This window comes from Mesoplodon bidens (assembly GCF_964165515.1).
Source record: "Mesoplodon bidens genome assembly, chromosome: 10".
In the NCBI taxonomy this organism is placed as follows: domain Eukaryota; kingdom Metazoa; phylum Chordata; class Mammalia; order Artiodactyla; family Ziphiidae; genus Mesoplodon; species Mesoplodon bidens.
The window spans coordinates 70,721,751-70,745,538 of record NC_138172.1 but is presented as its reverse complement, the minus strand read 5'-3'; the positions used below and the strand labels follow the sequence as shown (position 1 = coordinate 70,745,538).

The 23,788-nt window shown below is 39.6% G+C and overlaps 1 protein-coding gene across 1 annotated transcript in view; it reads right to left on the bottom strand.

The window, feature by feature from the left end:
• Window positions 1-23,788, bottom strand: part of DNAH8 (dynein axonemal heavy chain 8) — a 343,843-nt gene that overhangs the window by 220,834 nt on the left and 99,221 nt on the right. The window contains exons 25-31 of the mRNA XM_081246835.1: window positions 12,374-12,449; window positions 11,587-11,782; window positions 9,821-10,017; window positions 8,729-8,855; window positions 7,659-7,894; window positions 5,125-5,229; window positions 306-419 (exon numbers count right to left, since the gene is read on the bottom strand). Of these exons, the coding sequence (XP_081102961.1) occupies window positions 306-419; window positions 5,125-5,229; window positions 7,659-7,894; window positions 8,729-8,855; window positions 9,821-10,017; window positions 11,587-11,782; window positions 12,374-12,449 (1,051 nt within the window). The remainder of the gene's footprint in view (window positions 1-305; window positions 420-5,124; window positions 5,230-7,658; window positions 7,895-8,728; window positions 8,856-9,820; window positions 10,018-11,586; window positions 11,783-12,373; window positions 12,450-23,788) is intronic.

Here is a 23,788-nt window from a genome sequence, read left to right as displayed (position 1 = left end):
TTCCAACAACTGTATTACATTTTTAATTATGAGTATTCTGGTCTTGAGAAAGGACAAAAGCAGACTTTGTTCCTTCCACAATTTCCAAAGTTGTTGCTCCTTTCAGCAGTTAAATCTTCTCTCTTTCTACATGAAACATGCTTAAAGGACGAGCTATCCCCCCTTTTTAATAGCTGAAAATATGCAAAGATAGCCTCTTACATACAATGTACAAATCACAGTGTATTTCTCAGGGTTCATTACTTTCATCTCATATAAACATACCACCAAACATCTTAATACACAGCATGCAACACTTAAATTACCGTCTCATATGCTTCTGCAAAATTCATTACATCCTCACGAAAAACTTCCACGGATTCAAGTAGACTACTTTTAAACTTTGGCTGCATTTGAACTAGTTCATCTTGTACAGCAACCTGGAATAAAAAAGAATATTCAATGTGAGTGCAAGTAATGTATTTAAATGAAAACTACAATTTTACTCCAGCAAGTTTGTTATCTCACAGATGTACTGTATGAACAAGGATGTCTCTGCAACGTTATTTGTTTAAAAAAAAAAAGAAAAACACAGAAAGAAACAATCCAAATGCACCATCAAGAGACTCAGATCATTCTAGTTCATGACCCAAGAGGCAAAGCTATCTAACTGCAGTTAGGAAAACATTTTCTGGCTGACCCAGTTCAGGCCAAGGAAACAGTTACTACTGTGGGCCCAGTCTGAGTCACATGCTGTCTCTGGGACCAGGCCACAGTCTGGGATTAACAATTTCTAGTAGGTTCATATAGTTCCAGTAACTGGAGCAGTTCCCTCTAAGAAAATGATATTACTCTAGCATATGTCTTCCACAATGGTCTTCAAAGCTTCTGCTTAATCCTGCAATCGTAATAGTTAGCACTTAATTCATGTTTTCTCTCTGCCAGGCTCTTTACATATGTTAACTCATTTAATGCTCACAACCATCCTGCATGGTAAATACTAATATTATACCCATTTTACAAGTGAGAAAACCAAGGCCCACAGAGACTAACTTCCTCAACGTCCTAGCACCAGTATGAGACAAGGTCAAGATTCAGAACCTGGCAGTGTGGTTCCAGGGCTCTTGCTCTTAACTGCTCTCAACAATAGCATTTTTCTGGGTTGGAACGTATACTGCTTTAAGCTTAATGGTGACTGTAGTAAAGACTGGGTCAGTAGGTTTAACACTAACAGAGAGATGGCAGAAAAACCCAAGTGAATCTGTTAAATTGAACAATAATAGAAAACTGGGCTTCACTAAATCTCAGCAGAGGGCTCCCCATTTCCTTCCTAAGACTCACTGTGTAGACTAACCAGCAAGCGCTTTTCAAAATAAGTGATTAGTCAATATTGAACTTAAATAGAAATAAGTATTGAAAAAGTATTTTATGTACATCATCTCAAGCCTCATAACTGCATTTTTAAAAGCTTCTAAAATATTCCTGAAGGACCACATGAAGAAACTGAGAAACAAAGGTTATTAACTTGAATAAGATCACCCAACTGGCTGGTGGCAGAGCCAGAATCACAAGTCATGACCCCAGATTCAGCTCTGTGTCCTTGCTACTGTGCCTTGCTTCAATCTCAGTGACAAATCTTTCCATAAACAGGAAATTTTAAGCCAACATTAATTAATTAATATTCAATAAAATTTTTTAGTATAATTAAAGAATCTGGACCCTCCCTTGGGGTTCACTTTTAATGGCTAAATATTTACCAACTTCAAAAATGCTTAGAGAGAGATTTATAGCTATAAACACCAACATTAAAAGAAAAAAGACCTCAAATCAGTAACCTAACCATCCACCTTAACAAACTAGACAAAGAAGAACAAACTAAATCCAAAGCAAGCAAAAGAAGAAAATAATTTAAAAAGAGCACAAATAAATGATATAGAGAATAAGAAAACAATAGAGAAAATCAACAAAAAGTTTCTTCCTTGAAAAGAGCAACAGAAGTGACAAAACTTTACCTAGTCTAACCTAGAATAAAGGAGAAAGGACTCAAATTACTAAAATTAGGAAAGAAAGAAGGGACATTACTACTTACTTTACAGAAATAAAAAGGATTATAAAGACACAATCAACAGAGTAAACAGGCACCCTATAGAATGGGAGAAAATATTTGCTAATCATATGTCTGATAAGAAGTTAATGTCCAGAATATATAAAGAACTTCCACCACCCAACAACAACAAAAAACAAACAACCCAACTTAAAACTAGGCAAGAGGGCTTCCCTGGTGGCACAGTGATTGGGAGTCTGCCTGCCGATGCGGGGGACACGGGTTCGTGCCCTGGTCCGGGGGGATCCCACGTGCCGTGGAGCGGCTGGGCCCGTGAGCCATGGCCACTGGGCCTGCGTGTCCAGAGCCTGTGCTCCACAGCAGGAGAGGCCACAGCAGTGAGAGGTCCACGTACCGCAAAAAAAAAAAAAACCAGGCAAGATATACAAATGGCCAAAACAAGCATATGAAAAGATGCTCAACATCACCTTTCATTAGGGAAATGCAAATCAAAATCACGATGAGATACCACCTCACCCATTAGGATGCGTACTATCAAGGACACAGAAAATAACAAGTGTTGGTGAGCATGTGGAGAAATTGGAACCCTTGTGCACTGTTGCTGGGAATGTAAAATGGTGCAGCTGCTATGGAACACAGTATGGCAGTTCTAAAAAATTGAAAATAGAATTACTATATGATCCATCAATTCTATTCCTGGGTGTATCCAAAAGAACTGAAAGCAGGTCTCAAAGAGATATCTGTACACCCATGTCCATAGTAGCATTATTCACAACAGCCAAAAGGTGGGAGAAACACAAGTGCCCATTGATGGATGAATGAATAAACAAAATGTGGTATATGCTGCATATGAGAGAATATTATTCAGCATTGTAAAGGAAGGAAATTCTGACATATGCTACAACATGGATGAATCTTGAGGACATTATGCTAACTGAAATAAGTCAGTTACATAAAGAAAAATATTGTATGATTTCACTTATATGAGGAAACTGAAGTAGTCAAATTTATAAAGACAAAGTAGAATGGTAGTTTCCAGGAACTGAGGAAAGGGTGAAATGGGGAATTGTTGTTTAATGGGTAGTTTCAGTTTTGCAATATGAAAAAGTTCTGGAGATTGGATGCACAACAATGTGAACACACTTAACACTACTGAACTCCACACTTAAAAATGATTAAGATGGTAAATTTTAGGTTATGTGTATTTTACCACAATTTTTTTAACCTTAGTACAAAGCTACTATAATCAAGACTGGCATAGGGGTAGACATATGGATCAACAGAATAGAATTGAGAGTCCAGAAATAAACCCTTACATTTATGGTTAATTGATTTTCTCCAGGGTGCCAAGACAATTCAATGGTGAAAGGATAGTCTTTACAACAAACGGCACTGAGACAAGAGGATATCCACATGCTTTTACATGACGTTGGACCCCTAACTCACACCATATACAAAAATTAACTCAAAATGTATCAAAGACCTAAATGTAAGGGTAAAATTATAAAACTCTCATAAGAAAACACAGTAGTGACTCTTCATGACCCTGGATTAGGCAATGGTTTCCTACATACAATACCAAAACACAAGCAATGAAAGAAAAAATAGACAAATTGGACTTTATCAAAATTTAAAATTTTTGTACTTCAAAGGACACCATCAAGAAAGTGAAAAAACCCAACAAATGAGAGAAAATGTTTGCAAATCCTTTGATTAAGGGACTTACATCCAGAATATATAAAGAACTCTTACAACTTAAAGAGACAACCCAACTTAAAAAACAAGGAAAGGATTTAACTTCACCTTTCTTCAAAGAAGATATACAAATGGCCGGTAAGTACATGTAAAGGTGCTAAGAATTATTAGACATTAGGAAAATGAAGTACTGGTACATGAGACAATATGGATAAACCTTGACAACATTACTGTAAGTGAAAGAAGCCAGTCACGAAAGACTACATACTATATGATTCTATCTATATTAAGTGTCCAGAAAAGGCAAATCCATAGAGACAAAAAAGTAGTGGTTGCCAGGGGCTGGGGTAAGGAGGAAAATGAGGAGTGATTACTAATGGGTATGGGGTTGCTTTTGGGGTGAAGAAAATATTCTAAAATTAGATAATGATGGTTGTCATGCAACTCTGTGCATATATTAACAATCACAGAATTGTATACTTTGAAATGGTAAATGCTATAGTACGTGGATTATATCTCAATAAAGCTTTTAAGATAATATATATTGAGCTTTTTAAAGGTTTGAAATGCATTTTTTTTTCTGGAGATAGTGACTTAATAAAAAAGCAAGGGGGGCTTCCCTGGTGGCGCAGTGGTTGAGAGTCCGCCTGCCGATGCAGGGGACACGGGTTCGTGCCCCAGTCTGGGAGGATCCCACATGCCGCAGAGCGGCTAGGCCCGTGAGCCATGGCCGCTGAGCCTGCGCGTCTGGAGCCTGTGCTCCGCAACGGGAGAGGCCACAGCAGTGAGAGGCCCACGTACCGCAAAAAAAAAAAAAAAAAAAAGCAAGGGGCTTCCCTGGTGGCGCAGTGGTTGAGAGTCCGCCTGACTATGCAGGGGACGTGGGTTCGTGCCTCAGTCCGGGAGGATCCCACATGCCGCAGAGCGGCTGGGCCCATGAGCCATGGCTGCTGAGCCTGCGCGTCTGGTGCCTGTGCTCCGCAAGGGGAGAGGCCACAACAGTGAGGGGCCCGCGTACCGCAAAAAAAAAAAAAAAAAGTAAGAATTGGGACTTCCCTGGTGGTCCAGTGGTAAAGAACTGCCTTCCAATGCAGGGGACACGGGTTCGATCCCTGGTCAGGGAACTAAGATCCCACATGCTGCGGGGCAACCAAGCCCACGCACCACAACTACTCAGCTCACCCGCCTCAGCGAGAGAGCCTGCATGCCGCAAACTACAGAGCTCACGTGCTCTGGAGCCCACACGCCACAACTAGAGAAGAGAAAACCCGCACGTACGCCACAACTAGAGAGAAGCCCATGTGCCACAGTAAAGAGCCAGTGTACCGTAACTAAGACCCAACACAGCAATAAAAAAAAAAAGTAAGAATTAAATTTGTACTTACAGCTTTACTCTGCAATTTGTTGAAAGAATATCTCAAGGTATCAACTGCTTCTGATTCTTCTTTGGTTATTTCAACTTCAAATCTGTTTAAAATAGCATAGGCTTCCTGTGGGGTGGGGGTAGAGTTCAGAAACATCACGAGGAATATAATTGCCAAATGACTTAGATGCCTTCTAAAGACACATTCCTATGTCTTCAAAGACTAGAAGAATGGGTCCCAAAATTAAATGTGTATAAAAAGGTCCTTTAGATTATCACTTACATCAGATATTGACTCTAGATCCCAGGCCCTGAAATCTGAATTTAATAAGAACCAAGGTGATTCTGGTGGAGAGTGGGCAAATCGCTTTGAGATACTATCCTAGGAAAAACTCCCTGGAATAATTTTCTGCCTCTCTCCTCCTTGATCTTGTGACAACACTGTGCAAAATGTTTTCTCATACTCTATTAAAATATGGGTTGGGGCTTCCCTGGTGGCGCAGTGGTTGAGAGTCCGCCTGCCGATGCAGGGGACACGGGTTCGTGCCCCTATCCCGGAAGATCCCACATGCCGCGGAGCGGCTGGGCCCGCGAGCCATGGCCGCGGAGCCTGTGTGTCCGGAGCCTGTGCTCCGCAACGGGAGAGGCCACAGCAGTGAGAGGCCCGCGTACAGCAAAAAAAAAAAAAAAAAAAAAAAAATAAAATATGGGTTGGCTATATAAGGAATGGAATGAAATGACAATGTGGGAGATATTCTGAAGAACAGAAACTAATGAACAAAGAAAACAAAACAAAAACAAATTCATAGATACAGAGAACAGATTGGTGGGTAACTAGAGAGGAAGGAGATTGGAGGACGGTGAAATGGGTGAAGGGGATCAACTGTATGGTGATAGATGGTGACAAGACTTACAGTGGTGATCACTTTACAGTGCATACAAATATTGAATTATAATGTTGTACACCTGAAATCTGTTTAATGTTATATACCAATTTTGTCTAAATTTTTTAAAGTGATGAGTTGGCAATTGGCTTTACCAAAAGAATTTATGCTGAAAAACTGAGCTTCAGCAGTCAGGAAAAAATGATATGATAATTTGTTAAATCTTGAGAAGCGAGTGGTCAGCATTCAAAATACCCAAATACTAAGATTTAAAGAAGTAGTAAAGGTATGAATTTCATTAGCTCCCAAAGTGTATAAACTCTAAACAGGTTCAAGAAAGCAATTCTCAGTCATGAACACTGGGTACCAAAAGGAGGCAGGGGGAGTGCCAATTCCCCAGGTTTGCAGGCAATAAGGGAGAGCATTGTCCACAGAGAATTTAAAAAACAGTAATAAGGGCTTCCCTGGTGGTGCAGTGGTTGAGAGTCTGCCTGTCGATGCCGGGGACACGGGTTTGTGCCCCAGTCCGGGAAGATCCCACATGCCGCGGAGTGGCTGGGCCCATGAGCCATGGCCGCTGAGCCTGCGCGTCCGGAGCCTGTGCTCCGCAACGGGAGAGATCACAACAGTGAGAGGCCCGCGTACCGCAAAAGAAAAATAAATAAAAATAAAAAAACAGTAATAAAATGAACTGAGTCTGATTTTTATTATCACCATGAGCCAGAAATTCTAAATATTAGTCAAAAGTACTTGTGAGAGACAGAATAACAGCCTCCCAATGTTATCCACACCCTCATCTCCAGAATCTGTGAATATGTCACCTTATGTGGCAAAAGGGACTTTGCAGATGTGATTAGTAAAAGAATTTGAGATGGGGAGATTATCCTGTATTAGCCATGTGGGCCCAATGTAATCACAGAGGTCCATTTAAGGGAAAGAGGGAGGCAGGAGATTCAGAGTTAAGTGATGTGATGACAGAAGCAGGGGTAGGAGTGATGGCACTGCTGGAAGGGAGCCAGGAGCCAAGGAATGCAGCAGCCTCTAGAAGCTGGACAAAGTAAGGAAAGGATTCTTCCCTAGAGCCCCTGCTGACATGTTGAGTTTAGCCCCATAAGACCCATTTTCATACTTCTGACCTCTACAACTGTAAAACAATTTGTTTTAAGCCATTAAGTTTACGGTAATTTGTTATAGGAGCAATAGGAACTAAAACAGTAAGTACTCTTCCCTAAAAACATCTCTTGTTGATATAAATTCCAACAATTTACTACTGAGCCTAAGTGGACCACTCCCACCATCTGCCCGTGGTATGCCGCTGGTCATAAGTGAGACACATAACTGGTTTCTAAGGAAAGCCAAAGATATTTGGGGAACTTGCCTAACATGTCAGGACTGAAGTGAGAGAATACAACCATTCTTTTCTGTAAAATGTAAGTGCCAGCATAACAAAATGAACACTGTCTCGACCAGTACAGCATAATGAATATATTAATATTCCTTCATATATTGTTCACTGTTGACAATTGTCAAAATCCCTCCAAGGACATCAACATCAGAGAGGAAAAATAGGCAGACTGTGCCATAAAATAAATGAAGAAATCAACTTTTTAGTGTTTCTCTATTTTTTAAAAAAAATACCATTTCAAGAAAGAAAAATGCAATCATTTCTTACTTCAATTGGTCCCAAAGTCATGTCCATTTGAATTTCATTATCACGGATACAAGACAAGGCTTCCATTGCAAACCTGACATCATCTAAATCACGAATAGGTCTAGATAAATTTTTCAAATATTCACTGATAAATGCTATCATGTCTGACATTTTCTTTTTGTATTCTTCATTCAAATATCGACAGAGTAGCAACTTCCATGCCTTAGCCTCAATTGATAAGGCCAATTTCATTGGCTCTGGTGAAGACAAGAAAAGGTCAAAATAAAATACAACTGACATTCTGAAACAATTCACTTTATGTGTAATCTGAGGATCTATAACTGCACTGTCCATTTGGTGGCCACTAGCCACACTGAGCACTTAAAATGTAGTTAGTCTGTAGTTTGTCTGAATTAAATGTTCTGTAAGGATTTTGAAGATTTAATTCCTATCCTGGTGGAGTATATTAAGCCATTCATGAGAAAGACACTGAAGTCTACGGAGAAGAATTTTGGAAATTAGTTCTAGCACTATCCAATGTGAACCTTGCTCTGTTTCTGGCCATTCCATTAGAAGCCTTCACTCATTTCCCCAATTTCCTCTAGGTAACCCCTATATGAGACCAGCAGCCTACACTGTTGAGAACACTGTGCTTGTCTAATACAGCTCTCCCCCACTACAGTTAGCAGTAGAGTCAGCTTGGGCTTTTGATTTCAGACATTAAGTGGTTGTCTCATAATCCTCTGATACTCTAATCCCAACTGGACTAACTTCTCAGGAGACCTCAAACTGTTTTGACTCTTATCCCAGGTACACAATCCCCTCCTCACAGTAACCTGTAGTTCCCCCTGTAGTTTTAGTTGTTTGAGTGCCAATTTAGTATCAAGTACATTAAGTCACTTTGGTATAATGTTACATATACATAATATATGATAATATATAATATATATAGCATATATATGAACAATATTGGTGGTCCAGAAATACTTAATATTTATAATATTGTACCAAAGTAGCTTCATAACTGCTTTCTAAATGAAGTAACATTTCATGTGAAAATACAGACACTTTACATAATATTTATAAAATACCTGTATGCAGTTCAAGTGCTCCTACAACTATAATAGGCTTCAACTCATTAATCTCCTGCTCAACAATAGCGTAGTGTAGAATTTCAGATCTGATTTCAGTCAGAGAGGGGTTGTTAGCCAAAAACTCCTGTAGCAAGGAAAGAATCAACATTTTCTTCAGCTTTCTGACAATGTAAATCTTACGCCTCTAATAGTTGAATTAGAAAACTGCATCTGCTTATATATTTTTCCTCTTGTATGTGCTATCAGGCCAGTGGCTCGGTAGAGAAAGGGATGAACAGTTAGCACTGAAAGAGGAAGCTATGTGAGGGAATTTCACATTTCTGAATGGTTATTCAGAGTTCTAAAGTTTCCTTGAGTCTCCAACCAAATATACAGCTGAGCCTATGTAAGTTGGACACACCCTTGAACACCCGGCCTCTGGGCATGTCTGGAACATAATTAGTACTCAACTGTTTAACCAAATTAAACAAAATCCGCCAGAACCTCATTATTATCAACTGCCCCAGTGTCAATGTGAGAATTATGCAAGACATGATGTGTTAGGTGTGTGGCATTTACAGGTTCTCGGCCTCTGTTCTTGAGTTCTCATCATTATCACTGATGTTTTCTTGGTCCTCCCACAGGAGTTAGAGATAAACAGTACAGAGTGAAGTAAGTCAGAAAGAGAAAAACAAATATCGTATGCTAACAGATATATATGGAATGTAAAAAAAAAATGGTTCTGAAGAACCTAGGGGCAGGACAGGAATAAAGACGCAGACATAGAGAACAGACTTGAGGACACGGGGAGGGGGAAGGGTAAGCTGGGATGAAGTGAGAGAGTGGCATGGACATATATACACTACCAAACGTAAAATAGATAGCTAGTGGGAAGCAGCTGCATAGCACAGGGAGATCAGCTCGGTGCTTTGTGACCACCTAGAGGGGTGGGAGGGAGACGCAAGAGGGAGGGGATATGGGGATATATGTACACATATAGCTGATTCACTTTGTTATACAGCAGAAACTAACACAACATTGTAGTGCAATCATACTCCAATAAAGGTGTTAAAAAAAAACCAAACTGCAACACAAGTAGCGGAAACATACCTTCACTTTCACATCTCGGTCCTCTGTCCAGAGCGTCTTGTACTTTTGAAAGTCCTGCAGGGCCTCATGAGCCACCTTTCTGAGAGAATTCACAGAAGAAGAAAGGAGGAGGACCAGCTTGGAAATATCGTTGTGCTCTGCCACACCTGGATAAAAATTCTTCAGCTTCCATGTGGGGATCATTTCTTCAAAAGATTCTGAAAACAGACATTTTTATCCTATAGATAACTCCTATATTCAACTTTAAATACTATCAATTGTAATATTTATAGACTTTTTAAACTTTATTTTCTTAAAGACCCCCCCCATCCAGTTCCAGGTAATTAAGAGCTATTCTCTCGCTAGCTTCACTTATTCTTATTAAACTACTGTGTCAGATTTTGAGGTCTAGGTTTCTTTAAAGTGGGGAATCTGTTATTCAGAGGAGAGAACTGAAAGACACTGATTAACCACTCCCCCCAAAACAAAACGTCCTCCAAGGAAAGATCAGAAGAGTTGAAATTGCTACCCTACAGAACAGGCTCGTGGTTAAAGGAGAGCCACTACGTTTACTACCCAAACGACCTTAAGCCAATTATTTAATCTTCATGGAAATACTTGTGAGGATTAAATGAGACACATATGCTTGTCTTCAGCTCAGCATCTGGTACATAAAGATCACACAACCACCGTTAACCACCACGATAAACATCTCTGGCTGAAACCTAGTCATGTCACAGCCTTGACTGAAACTCCCAAGTATTCTCCATCAAGCAAGACCATACGGATACTTTTGTTTGGCCCAAACAGTTCCTTACTTTTTTAAAGCAGTTGTTAACAATTAAAAAATCATGAGATTTCATGAAAAATTCCAGATTGCCATCTTCTCTTTTAAAATGGTTTAACCTGGTATTCCTGCATGGCAACAGTTAGCTGAAGTATCTATAAATGATACTTACTTGGGGTGGGGTGGAAGAAAAGCGGAGATGTTGATCAAAGGGTACAAACTTTCACTAATATGATGACTAAATTCTGGAAACATAATGTGTAGTATGATGACTATAGTTAATAATAATGTATACTTGAAATTTGCTAAGAGAGTAGATCTCAAGTGTTCTCACCACACACACAAAAAATGGTTAACTATGGGAGGTGATGAATATGTTATTTACTTTGATTGTGGTAACCACTTCACAAAGGTATACATATATCAGAACATCATGCTGTACACCTCAAATATGTATAACTTTTGTCAAAAATAAATAAATAAAAATGTTAATGTGGCAGAACAGCAAAAAAGAATTTGGCTTTCTATACAAGAAAGTATCCAAAAATGTCTATGGAATTTTGGGTCAGTGTCATATCACACTAATAATTATTTAAGGGAATAGCTTATATATATTTCATGTACAAAGAACACATGACCCAGATTTTCTAAGCACCATGCTCTAGCAAACTAAGTTTATCAGATCAAATACAATGCTGAAAATAGAATTAGTTCTAAGGTTTATTTTCATTTTTAACTTTGAATCTGAGACTATGGTAGTAGAACAGTGATAAATATCCTTGTTCACCCATGATCAAAATCTGAAATGTCTGCATGCTAGGTTTAAGATGGAAGATGGAGAACACTAGTTTTTTTAATGTAAAATTTAATCAATACACATATAAAAATGAGTTTTAAAATATCTATAGGCTGTCATACCCAGGAAGAATCAGAAAGACCATTTACTAACTGTTATAGTTCTAAGACTCTATTCATCTGAGATTTGTTTTAACATTCTTACTGTCTTCCTTCTTCAACTGCTTTCTTGTGCTCAGATGGGTCCCATCAGTAGTGGTATGGGAGGGGTTGTTAATGACAATCTTGATGTGATGGGTCTGCTGTTGCCCCCAGTGAGCCACTCCTCTGCTGACCTCCAGGGTTAACTGGATCATACGGTTAATGGCTTGTTGAATGTCATCCAAACTAGGAACCATTACCTGTGGAAAGAAGAAACAAGTTCCTGGTGCTGCCAACACATACAAATCCATCCCTCTGATTCTCACCACACCTATTCCCCACTGAGTGGGGAAATGCACCTCAGTCATCCTGTATGGCTTGGTGTTCCAGATGCCAATAAGCAGCCGGAGGGGTGGTAGAGAAAAGTGCCCTAAGAAGGCACAAGGGACCCATGAGCTCAGGGCACAGGCTCTCTCTTTCTTTCTTTGTTTCTATTCTGCCATGGGTTGTCTTACAGTTGGGTGTTCAGTATAGGGATTTGGACTTCTGAGATGGCCTTATTTAGATAATGTCTGAAGTAAGAAAAACCAAGATGGTTTGTAGTGTACTTGCTAACTGGTGGCCCAACAGATACTTAGCTCTTACACCAACCTTCAATACACCATGAGCTCTGCAGAAGTAATTTTTATAATAGATATAAATGATACACTTTGATTTTTGTGAAATACAGAGGTGAAGTCAAAAAGCACAGAGGACCAAGAGATTAAATAGAAGTTCATTTCTAATGCTATACTTCTTAAATACATTACCAAAATATCACTGTATTAACGTGAATATTTAATAATACTTACCACATTAGGAATCACAAGATGTACTTCAGATTTTAGAAAGGAAATAACATCTTCTGACCGCTTTCGTCCATAAGGGCTGTAATAAGATGGACATTTAACTTATAAACCTTAACCTAAAATTTCATAAATAGCTTGGTTATGCTACAAGTTTCAATCCTAAAAAAAAGGACAATTTTCAAAATACTGAATTAATGAAGAGAATGTTATTTACAATGGAACCATAAATTTCATGAACTAGTTCATAAATTAAGAACACAATGATTTAATATTCTTTGAAGTGAAATACTAGTCTCCTGCCCATTTTCTAGTATTTTAATGTTGCTTTCTCTCAGTAAAGTACCACCTAATAATGTTTACTAAAAGCACTCCTTTTCCCAGCCCCACTACAGATGCTGAAAATCACCAACAAAAAGCATATGCCTTCATATACTTTATTTTTTTGTGTGTACAAGACTAAACAGGAGGTTTCTAGTCAAAACCTTCCAAAAACTGCCTTTTTAAACAATATCAGTTATGCTCAGACAGAAGTACAGACACACAGACAGACACATGAGTGCAATTAATGAATGACACATATCAGCGCTGCAAATTAGTTTGGTTATCTCCCTCTGCCTGATCTCTGTCCCCATCCCAGACAAAATTATAATAAATGTAAACTTTCCATAGCAAGAAATGTTATCATTACTGAAAAACTACACCTCCATTCATAACTACAAGCAGACTGGGGGGGAAAAAATCACAAGAAACATAAAGCCTCCACATTCACAGTGGAGACCCAACTTTAGTATTCAGGGTCAATGGTTCCCAGATAAACATATTATTGCAAGGAACTCTTTGAACTAAAAGCAAGCAAGCAAACAAACAACAGAAAAAACCTCTAATTCGTAGTCTCACTGTGAAATCAAGATGCAGCAATAAAACAAGTGTAGACTATGTTTGAAAGGGTACAATCTGAGAACTAGAGTTTCATAAAGTATAATCAAACAGCTGAACTAACAGAAGCAGTGAACAATGCAGCCGATCCTTTGGTGACTTATTTGACAAACTAGAGGATTAGCTTAAGGAATTCTCCAAACTTTCGGATGCAAAATACAAGAGAAAGAAATTACTTAAGGAAAAGGTAACTGAAATAATAAAGAAAAGATAAGTAATGTTTATCGAACGCTTAGTGTATGACAGGCGCTTTTCCAAGCACTGTCCATGAATCAACACATTTCATGCTCATGTTAACTCTTGATGTGGATCCCATGATTATTATTTCCACTTTGTAGATGAGGAAACCAAGCCACAGAGAGTTTTAAGTAACTTAACAGCAGGTCACTCAGCTCAGAGACGCTCTACTACCTAGATCCAACGTGGGAACCCTACATAAAATAAATTTAAGCATAGCCCTTTTCAAATCTTAAGAATAGACTTGTTTTTTCACCTTGAAAGGATTCTCTATGTGCCTGAAAGGATTCTCTGTGTGCCTGACAGTATTAATGGAGGAAAAATGACTTACAGCTAAACACATAATTTGTTAATTTCCGGAATAAAGGGGGAAATCCTGCAAACAGCAAGAAACAGTTTGTTACTTAGAAAAGAAAATCAGATTAACAGCAAAACCCACCTCTGAAAATGGAAACAAAAGAAGCCAGTGGGCTTCCCTGGTGGCGCAGTGGTTGAGAGTCTGCCTGCTGATGCAGGGGACACGGGTTCGTGCCCGGGTCTGGGAAGATCCCACATGCCGCGGAGCGGCTGGGCCCGTGAGCCATGGCCGCTGAGCCTGCGCGTCTGGAGCCTGTGCTCCGCAACGGGAGAGGCCACAACAGTGAGAGGCCCGCATACCACAAAAAAAAAAAAAAAAAAAAAAGAAGCCAGTGATTGTACTTTGTGAATGGCATTTAGCTACAAAATATCAATTCTGTCTTGACCTGGTGAATGATAACACCTTTTATCTGGATGTTTTCTGTCTGCATCCCACCTGAGGAAAAAAATCAAACTGGGTTTGCATTTCAGTTGAGGCAAGATATATTAATACTATCCTTCATAACTAAAAGAGATCTTGACTGTTTATGTGGATGGAGTGTGCAGGGCTTGCCCAGATGAAGGTTGGCAAGCCAAGTGCCACAAATAAAAATGAAAAAGGAAGCATTACAAAAAAGAAGAAGAAGAAGAAGCCAGTGAAATAGTATTTGTGGAGTGTGAGAGAAAGTGATTGTGATCCAAGTTGACCTACTAGCCTTCATGGGTGAGGGTAAGAGAAAGATGTCTTAGACAAGGGAGGATTCTGCAATATTATACTCATGTATACCTCTTCAAAAACCACATCAGTACTGTTGTAAATTAACATGGCAGAGTGAGTTCAGACTTCAAAAATACCTCTTTGTGCCAAACACATCACAATCATGGATAGACTCTGAAGGACTTGAGAATGCTCGAACACAAGATTAGGATCTCCACAAATCAGGAACGCATCAGAAACACACAACAGCCTGGCCAGGGCTCTGGTCAGGAAATAGGCAGTGAGAGTGGGAGGTTGGCCCCTGTGGACTCTGGGGGACTGAAGTAGTCCGTGTTAGAGGGGACTCATCCAGGCTTGCTACCTGAAGCCAGACACTGAAGTGATGTTCCCCCACTTGTAAAGAGAGGCAAAACAACAACAAGATAAAGTTTGTCAACCTACTGCCTGCAGCTGCAGCTTTTCCAAAAGATGTGGGCCTGGGGTGAAAGAAGCAAATCCACAGCATGCCCAATGAGCCACTAAGCCGGGTCACTTCTGTGCTCCCCGGCTAAACCTGCCATTTCCCAGCATCTCTTCAGGGGATATGTAACTGTGAACAAATAGGACCCAGTTCTGCACTTAAGGTACCAAGAGTCATGTGGAGGCAAAAGTGAAACTCCTAGATAGGGAGGGAAGAAGAGAGAAACACACAAAAACAAAAAAAGATTCACTCAAGGAGAGTCTACAAACTAAAATCCCAATATGCATGCATAAGTCTAACAGTAAGAAAGAGGACTAAAGATATCAATAATTGAAACAAAAACTCACTCCAGATAAAGTTCAATGTATAGAAGTATGACAAACTCTAAAATAAATATATTGAGAATGTTCAAAGAGATAAATGAAAGCAATCTTCCAAAAAATAATAAATTGCTAAACTAAAAAGGCAGGAATGATACAGTATCTGGAGGATAAGGAAAAAAGTACTAATTGAGATATTTAAGATGCAGTAGATGAGATCGCCTTTAGGCTAGATACAGAGATACTTGCCCATAACATAACCCAGAAAGGCAAAAAGACAAAAATATATGACAGACTAGTTAGGAGACAGGAAAGACAGACTGAGATGCCACAACATCTGAGATGGTCATGTGTCCATGGTGCCCAGGACAGTTCTGGTTTAAGTCGATCCTAACATTTCATCTGGATAGTGCTTCTTCACTCAAAAGAGTGTCCTAGATGGGACAATTATGTGGTCAACTTACTCAACATTCAACTACAGGAGTTCCATAACAAGAGAATATCTCAGAAGCAATAACTGAAAAAGGAAATTGCTGACAATTTTCCAGGATTAAGGAACCCTATAAGCCCTCAAACAGAAAGTGTACTCTGAGAACAAAGCATGATTAAATAAAGACAAATCCACACCAGGAAAGGAAACTACAGAACATCAAGGATAAAATACAATTTTTAGTTAGACTCACTGCAGACTTCTCATCAACAAGAATACAGGTCAGGGGCTTCCCTGCTGGCCCAGTGGTTAAGAGTCCACCTGCCAATGCAGGGGACACGGGTTCGTGCCCCGATCTGGGAGGATCCCACATGCCACGGTGCGGCTGGGCCCATGAGCCGTGGCCGCTGAGCCTGCGTGTCCAGAGCCTCTGCTCCACAATGGGAGAGGCCACAACGGTGAGAGGCCCGCGTATACAGGTCAGGAAAAAAAGGAAGAAATACTTTGAAAGTGCTGAGAGACAAACAAAAGTTTTTTATCCAGTCAAATCGTTTCGGACTTAAAATGAAGAATAACAGAGTTTACACCTCACACACCCTGAGAAACCAGGAGTATAAAATAAATACACAAGAACTTGGAGACTTTAATAAAATATACCAGTAAATAAATTATTTTTGAGTGTTCAAAATAAAGGTAAAAAGTAAAACATCAAACAACGATGGAGGGACCTTCAAGATGGCGGAGGAGTAAGACGTGGAGATTACCTTCCTCCCCACAAATACATCTACATGTGGAACAATACCTACAGAACACCTACTGAACGCTGGCAGAAGACCTCAGACCTCCCAAAAGGCAAGAAACTCCCCACGTACCTGGGTAGGGCAAAAGAAACAAGAAAAAACAGAGACAAAAGAATAGGGACGGGACCTGCACCAGTGGGAGGGAGCCATGAAGGAGGAAAGGTTTCCACACGCTAGGAAGCCCCTTCGTGGGTGGAGACTGCAGGTGGCGGAGGGGGGAAGCTTCAGAGCCACGGAGGAGAGCGCAGCAACAGGGGTGCAGAGGGCAAAGCAGAGAGATTCCCGCACAGAGGATCGGTACCAACCAGCACTCACCAGCCCGGGAGGCTTGTATGCTCACCCTCCGGGGCGAATGGGGGCTCAGAGCTGAGGCTCGGGCTTTGGAGGCCAGATCCCAGGGAGAGGACTGGGGTTGGCTGTGTGAACACAGCCTGAAGGGGCTAGTGTGCTACAGCTAGCCAGAAGGGAGTCCGGGAAAAAGTCTGGAACTGCCTAAGACACAAGAGACCATTGTTTCAGGGTGCACAAGGAGAGGGGATTCAGAGCACCACCTAAACGAGCTCCAGAGACAGGCTAAAGCCGCGACTATCAGCGCAGACCCCAGAGACGAGCACGAAACGCTAACACTTCTGCTGCAGCCACCAAGAATCCTATGTGCAAGCACAGGTCACTACCCACACACCCCTACACTCCCCAGGAGCCTGCGCAGCCCGCCATTGCCAGGGTCCCTTGATCCAGGGACAACTTCCCCAGGAGAACACACGATGCGCCTCAGGCTGTTGCAGCATCACGCTGCCCTCTGCCTCCACAAGCTCGCCCCACATTCCAATTATAATTACCGTACCCCTCCCTCTCCCCAGCCTGAGTGAGCCAGAGCTCCCTAATCAGCTGCTACTTTAACCCCATCCTGTCTGGGTGGGAACAGATGCCAGAGGGCGACCTACACGCACAGGCGGGGCCAAAACCAAAGCTGAACCCTGGGAGCTGTGAGAACAAAGAGAAAGGGAAATCTCTCCCAGCAGACTCAGGAGCAGTGGATTAAATCCCCACAATCAACATGATGTACCCTGCATCTCTGGAATACCTGAACAGATAACGAATCATCACAAAATTGAGGCTGTGGACTTTGGGAGCAACTGTAGACTTGGGGTTTGCTGTCTGTGACTGATTTGTTTCTGACTTTTATGTTTATCTTAGTATAGTTTTTAGTGCGGTTATCATTGGTGGATTTGTTTATTGTTTCTTTGCTCTCTTCTTTTTTATTATTATTATTACTTTAAAATTTTTCTTATTCTAATTATTTTTTTTATTTATTATGTTTTATTCTTTCTTTTCTTTCTCCCTTTTCTTCTGAGCCATGTGGCTGAGAGGGTCTTGGTGCTCAGGCCTGGTGTCAGGTCTGAGCTTCTGAGGTGGGAGAGCTGAGTGCAGGACATGGGACCATCAGAGACCTACCAGTCGCATGTAATATCAATTGGTGAGAGATCTCCCAGAGATCTCTGTCTCAACGCTAAGAACCAGCTCCAGCCAACAGCCAGCAAGTTCCAGTGCTGGACACCCCATGCCAAACAACTAGCAAGACAAGAACAAAACCACACCCATTAGCAGAGAGGCTGCCTAAAATCATGCTAAGTTCACAGTCACCCCAAAACACACCACCGGACGTGGCCCTGCCCTCCAGAAAGACAAGATCCAGCCCCACCCACCAGAACACAAGCACCAGTCCCCTCCACCAGGAAGCCTACACAAGCCACTGAACCAACTTTACCCACTGGGGGCAGACACCAAAAACAACGGGAACTATGAACATGCAGCCTGCGAAAAGAAGACCCCAAACACAGTAAGTTAAACAAAATGAGAAGACAGAGAAATATGCATCAGATGAAGGAGCAAGGTAAAAACCCACCAGACCAAACAAATGAAGAGGAAATAGGCAGTCTACCTGAAAAAGAATTCAGAGTAATGATAGTAAAGATGAACCAAAATCTTGGAAATAGAATGGAGAAAATACAAGAAACCTTTAACAAGGACCTAGAAGAACTAAAGAGCAAAGAAACAATGATGAACAACACAATAAATGAAATTAAAAATTCTTTAGAAGGAATCAACAGCAGAAGAACTGAGGCAGAAGAACGGATAAGGGACCTGGAAGATAAAATAGTGGAAATAACTACTGTAGAGCAGAATAAAGAAACAAGAATGAAAAGAACTGAGGACAGTCTCAGAGACCACTGGGACAACATTAAACACATGAACATTCGAATTATGGGGTCCCAGAAGAAGAGGAGAAAAAGAAAGGGTCTGAGGAAATATTTGAAGAGATTACAGTTGAAAACTTCCCTAACATGGGAAAGGAAATAGTCAATCAAGTCCAGGAAGCCCAGAGAGTCCCATACAGGATAAATCCAAGGGGAAACACACCGAGACACATATTAATCAAACTATCAAAAATTAAATACAAAGAAAAAATATTAAAAGCAGCAAGAGAACAGCAACAAATAACATACAAAGGATCCCCATAAGGTTAACAGCTGATCTTTCAGCAGAAACTCTGCAAGCCAGAAGGTAGTGGCTTTAAAGTGATGAAAAGGAAAAACCTAAAACCAAGATTACTCTACCCAGCAAGGATCTCATTCACATTCAAAGGAGAAATTAAAATCTATACAGACAAGCAAAAGCTAAGAGAGTTCAGCACCACCAAACCAGCTTTTCAACAAATGCTAAAGGAACTTCCCTAGGCAGGAAACACAAGAGAAGGAAAAGACCTACAATAAAAAACCCAAAACAATTAAGAAAATGGTAATAGGAACATACATATCAATAATTACCTTAAATGTAAATGGATGAAATGATCCAACGAAAAGACATAGACTATCTGAATGGATACAAAAACAAGACCCGTATATATGCTGTCTAAAAGAGACCCACTTCAGACCTAGGGACACATACAGACTGAAAGTGAGGGGATGGAAAAAGATATTCCATGCAAATAGAAACCAAAAGAAAGCTGGAGTAGCAATTCTCATATCAGACAAAATAGACTTTAAAATAAAAATTATTACAAGAGACAAAGAAGGACACTACATAATGATCAAGGGATCATTCCAAGAAGAAGATATAACAATTGTAAATATTTATGCACCCAACATAGGAGCACCTCAATACATAAGGCAAATGCTAAGAGCCATAAAAGGGGAAATCAACAGTAACACAATCATAGTAGGGGACTTCAACACCCCACTTTCACCAAAGGACAGATAATCCAAAATGAAAATAAATAAGGAAACACAAGCTTTAAATGGCACATTAATCTTGAGAAAGACAAATGGAGCTGGAGGAATCAGGCTCCCTCACTACAGACTATACTACAAAGCTACAGTAATCAAGACAGTATGGTGCTGGCACAAAAACAGAAATATAGATCAGTGGAACAGGATAAATAGCCCAGAGATAAACCCACGCACATATGGTCACCTTAACTTTGATAAAGGATGCAAGAATATACAGTGAAGAAAAGACAGCCTCTTCAATAGTGGTGCTGGGAAAACTGGACAGCTACATGTAAAAGAATGAAATTAGAACACTTCCTAACACCATACACAAAAATAAACTCAAAATGGATTAAAGACCTAAATGTAAGGGCTGACACTATAAAGCTCTTAAGAGGAAAACATAGGAAGAACACTCTATGACATAAATCACAGCAAGATCCTTTTTGACCCGTCTGCTAGAGAAATGGAAATAAAACCAAAAATAAGCAAATGGGACCTAATGAAACTTCCAAAGGAAAGGAAACCATAAAGCAAAGGAAACCATAAACAACACGGAAAGACAACCCTCAGAATGGGAGAAAATATTTGCTAATGAAGCAACTGACAAAGGATTAATCTCCAAAACATACAAGCAGCTCATGCAGCCCAATATCAAAAAAACAAACAACACAATGGGCAGAAGACCTAAATAGACATTTCTCCAAAGAAGATATACAGATTGCCAACAAACACATGAAAGGATGCTCAACATCACTAATCATTAGAGATGCAAATCAAAACTACAATGAGGTATCACCTCACACCAGTCAGAATGGCCATCATCAAAAAATCTACATACAATAAATGCTGGAGAGGGTGTGGAGAAAAGGGACACTCTTGCACTGTTGATGGGAATGTAAATTGATACAGTCACTTTGGAGAATAGTATGGAGGTTCCTTAAAAAACTAAAAATAGAACTACCATATGACCCAGCAATCCCACTACTGGGCATATACCCTGAGAAAACCATAATTCAAAAAGAGTCATGTACCACAATGTTCATTGCAGCTCTATTTACAGTAGCCTGGACATGGAAGCAACCTAAGTGTCCATCGACAGATGAATGGATAAAGAAGATGGCACATGTATACAATGGAATATTACTCAGCCATAAAAAGAAACGAAATTGAGTTATTTGTAGTGAGGTGGATGGACCTAGAGTCTGTCCTACAGAGTGAAGTAAGTCAGAAAGAGTAAAATAAATACCATATGCTAACACACATATATGGAATCTAAAAAAAAAAATACTTCTGATGAACCTAGGGGCAGGACAGGAATAAAGACACAGACATAGAGAATGGACTTGAGGACACAGGAAGGGGGAAGAGTAAGCTGGGATGAAGTGAGAGAGTAGCATTGACATATATACACTGCCAAATGTAAAACAGCTAGTGGGAAGCAGCTGCATAGCACAGGGAGATCAGCTCAGTGCTTTGTGACCACCTAGAAGGGTGGGGTAGGGAGGGTGGGAGGGAGACGCAAGAGGGAGGGGATATGGGGATATATGTATACATATAACTGATTCACTTTGTGATACAGCAGAAAGTAACACAACATTGTAAAGCAATTATACTCCAATAAAGATGTTAAAATAAATAAATAAATAAAAGAATGAGAAAGTAGATGGACTTCATGCCAAGGCCCTTGTAGTTAGAAATGAGAAAACTGAAAAAACTATACACAGTACTTTTTAAAAAATAGAGCTAAATATATGTATTCTAAATTTGAAGGTAACTACTGAAAGAACTTAAGTATAGGAAAGAGAATAAAAGGGGAAAATTATCCATTCCAAAGATAACAGATAATAAATGAACCGAAGACAACGGATAGTAAGAAACCATAAAATAAAATGTCATAAATTAAGTGTAACTATATTAAAAAATCACAAAAATGTAAGCAGATTAAATTTTTTAAAAGGCAGAAATAATCAGATTAAATAAAAATATCAGGTATAAGACTCATAGACATAGAGAACAGACTTGTGGTTGCCAAGGGTGAGGGAGGGAGGGAGAGGAATGGACTGGGAGTTTGGGGTTGGTAGATGCAAACTACTACATTTAGAATGGATAAACAACAGGTCCTAATGCATAGCACAGAGAACTATACTCAACATCCTGTGATAAACCATAATAGAAAAGAACATAAAAGAAGAATGTATCTATATATATGTGTATAACTGAGTCACTTTGCTGTACAGCAGAGACTGGCACAACGTTATAAATCAACTTTATGTCAATATTAAAATATATCAGGTATATTATGCTTTTAAAAGGTAAAACAAAAAAGCTTCACAGAAAATATTAAATGAAGGGATAGAAAAGGTATACCAAAAACTCTGTGAAAGTAAAATTAATGACAGCCTAAAAAGAATTTGAGAAATCAAGATTAATATGGATAAAGAGGCTCATCAAATAAAAATAAAATAAACAGTGTTCTAGGCAGACTTAACTATACGACATCACATGCACCTAACAACATAGCCTGAAAAGATATAAAACAACAACTGAAACAGAAGGAAAATTTGACAACTTCACTATCACATTGGGAGATTTTAATAGTGCAATTAAATTAAAATTCAGGAATGAATAACCAAGGAACAAACCTAACAAAAATGTACAAGACTTTTACACAGGGAATTACAAAACTTCATTGAGAAATAATAAAAAAGACAAATAAATGGAGAGGTAATCCATGACTCTGAATGGAAGACTCAATATTGTAAGGATGCTAATTCTCTCCAAATTTACCTATAGATTCAGTGTAATTTAAATAACCATTCCAAAAGAAAAATTAATTTTCTTTTAACTAATTAACCATATGGAAAAAAATATACTGGTCTCCTACCTCACACTAAACACAAAATAAATACCATGTGGATTAAACCGCTAACTGCAAAAGATACAACTTTAAAAATTTTAGAAGATATTATGAAGTACAGAAAGATTTCTTTTAAAAGACATAAAAATCATAAACTATTAAGGAAAAGATTGATAGATTTGAATATTTTAAACTCAGCAAAGAATATCATAAATAGAAGTTTAAAAGTATCATCAACAAAATAATATATTGAGACCATCCATGAATAAATCCAATCCAATAGAAAAACAGGCAGAAGGAAGGAAGAAACAAGGGAGGGAAAGAGGAGGAGGAAGGGAGGGAGGAAGAGAGGGGGAAAGAAAGGGAAGGGAAGGAAGGGAAGGGAAGGGAAGGCAAATTTTTAAAAAGAGAAAGCACAAATAGCTCATAAACATGAAAATATGTTTAACCTCATCAGTAACCAGGAAAATGATTTAAATGATTTAAATCCCAGTGAGACACCATTTCATACCCTATATGCTGGCAACAATTTTTTAACTGAATGACACCAACTGTGTGCAAGGATGAAGATCCATAGGCACTCTCATGCTAGGCACTGCCTGGTAAATTGAGGCATGCACAGAGCCCAGGGCCCAGCCATTCCACTCTTAGCAGGTACAGCAGGAGACATGCACAAGAATGTTCACAATAGCCCAAACTGGAAACAACCCAAACAACCACCACCAGTAGAAGTGATAAAACAGATTGTGTATACTTGAGCTATACAGAAGTGAAAATAAAGTATATCAGCATAGATGCATCTCAAAAACAATACTGAACACATTTCAAATACAGTCAAATTAAATGATACAAACATGGGGTAAACTGTCAGGCAAACCAAGACAATGATAAACATCAAGTTCAGGATAGTGGTTACCTTTGGGTGAGCAGAGGAAGGACCAGTAAGGGTACTAGTAGTGTTCAGTGTTCTTCGTCTTGGCCTGGGTGCTAGGAACATGGCTGTTCATTTATCACTGTTCTTGAAGTATTACATGCTTCTTTTCATACAGTCT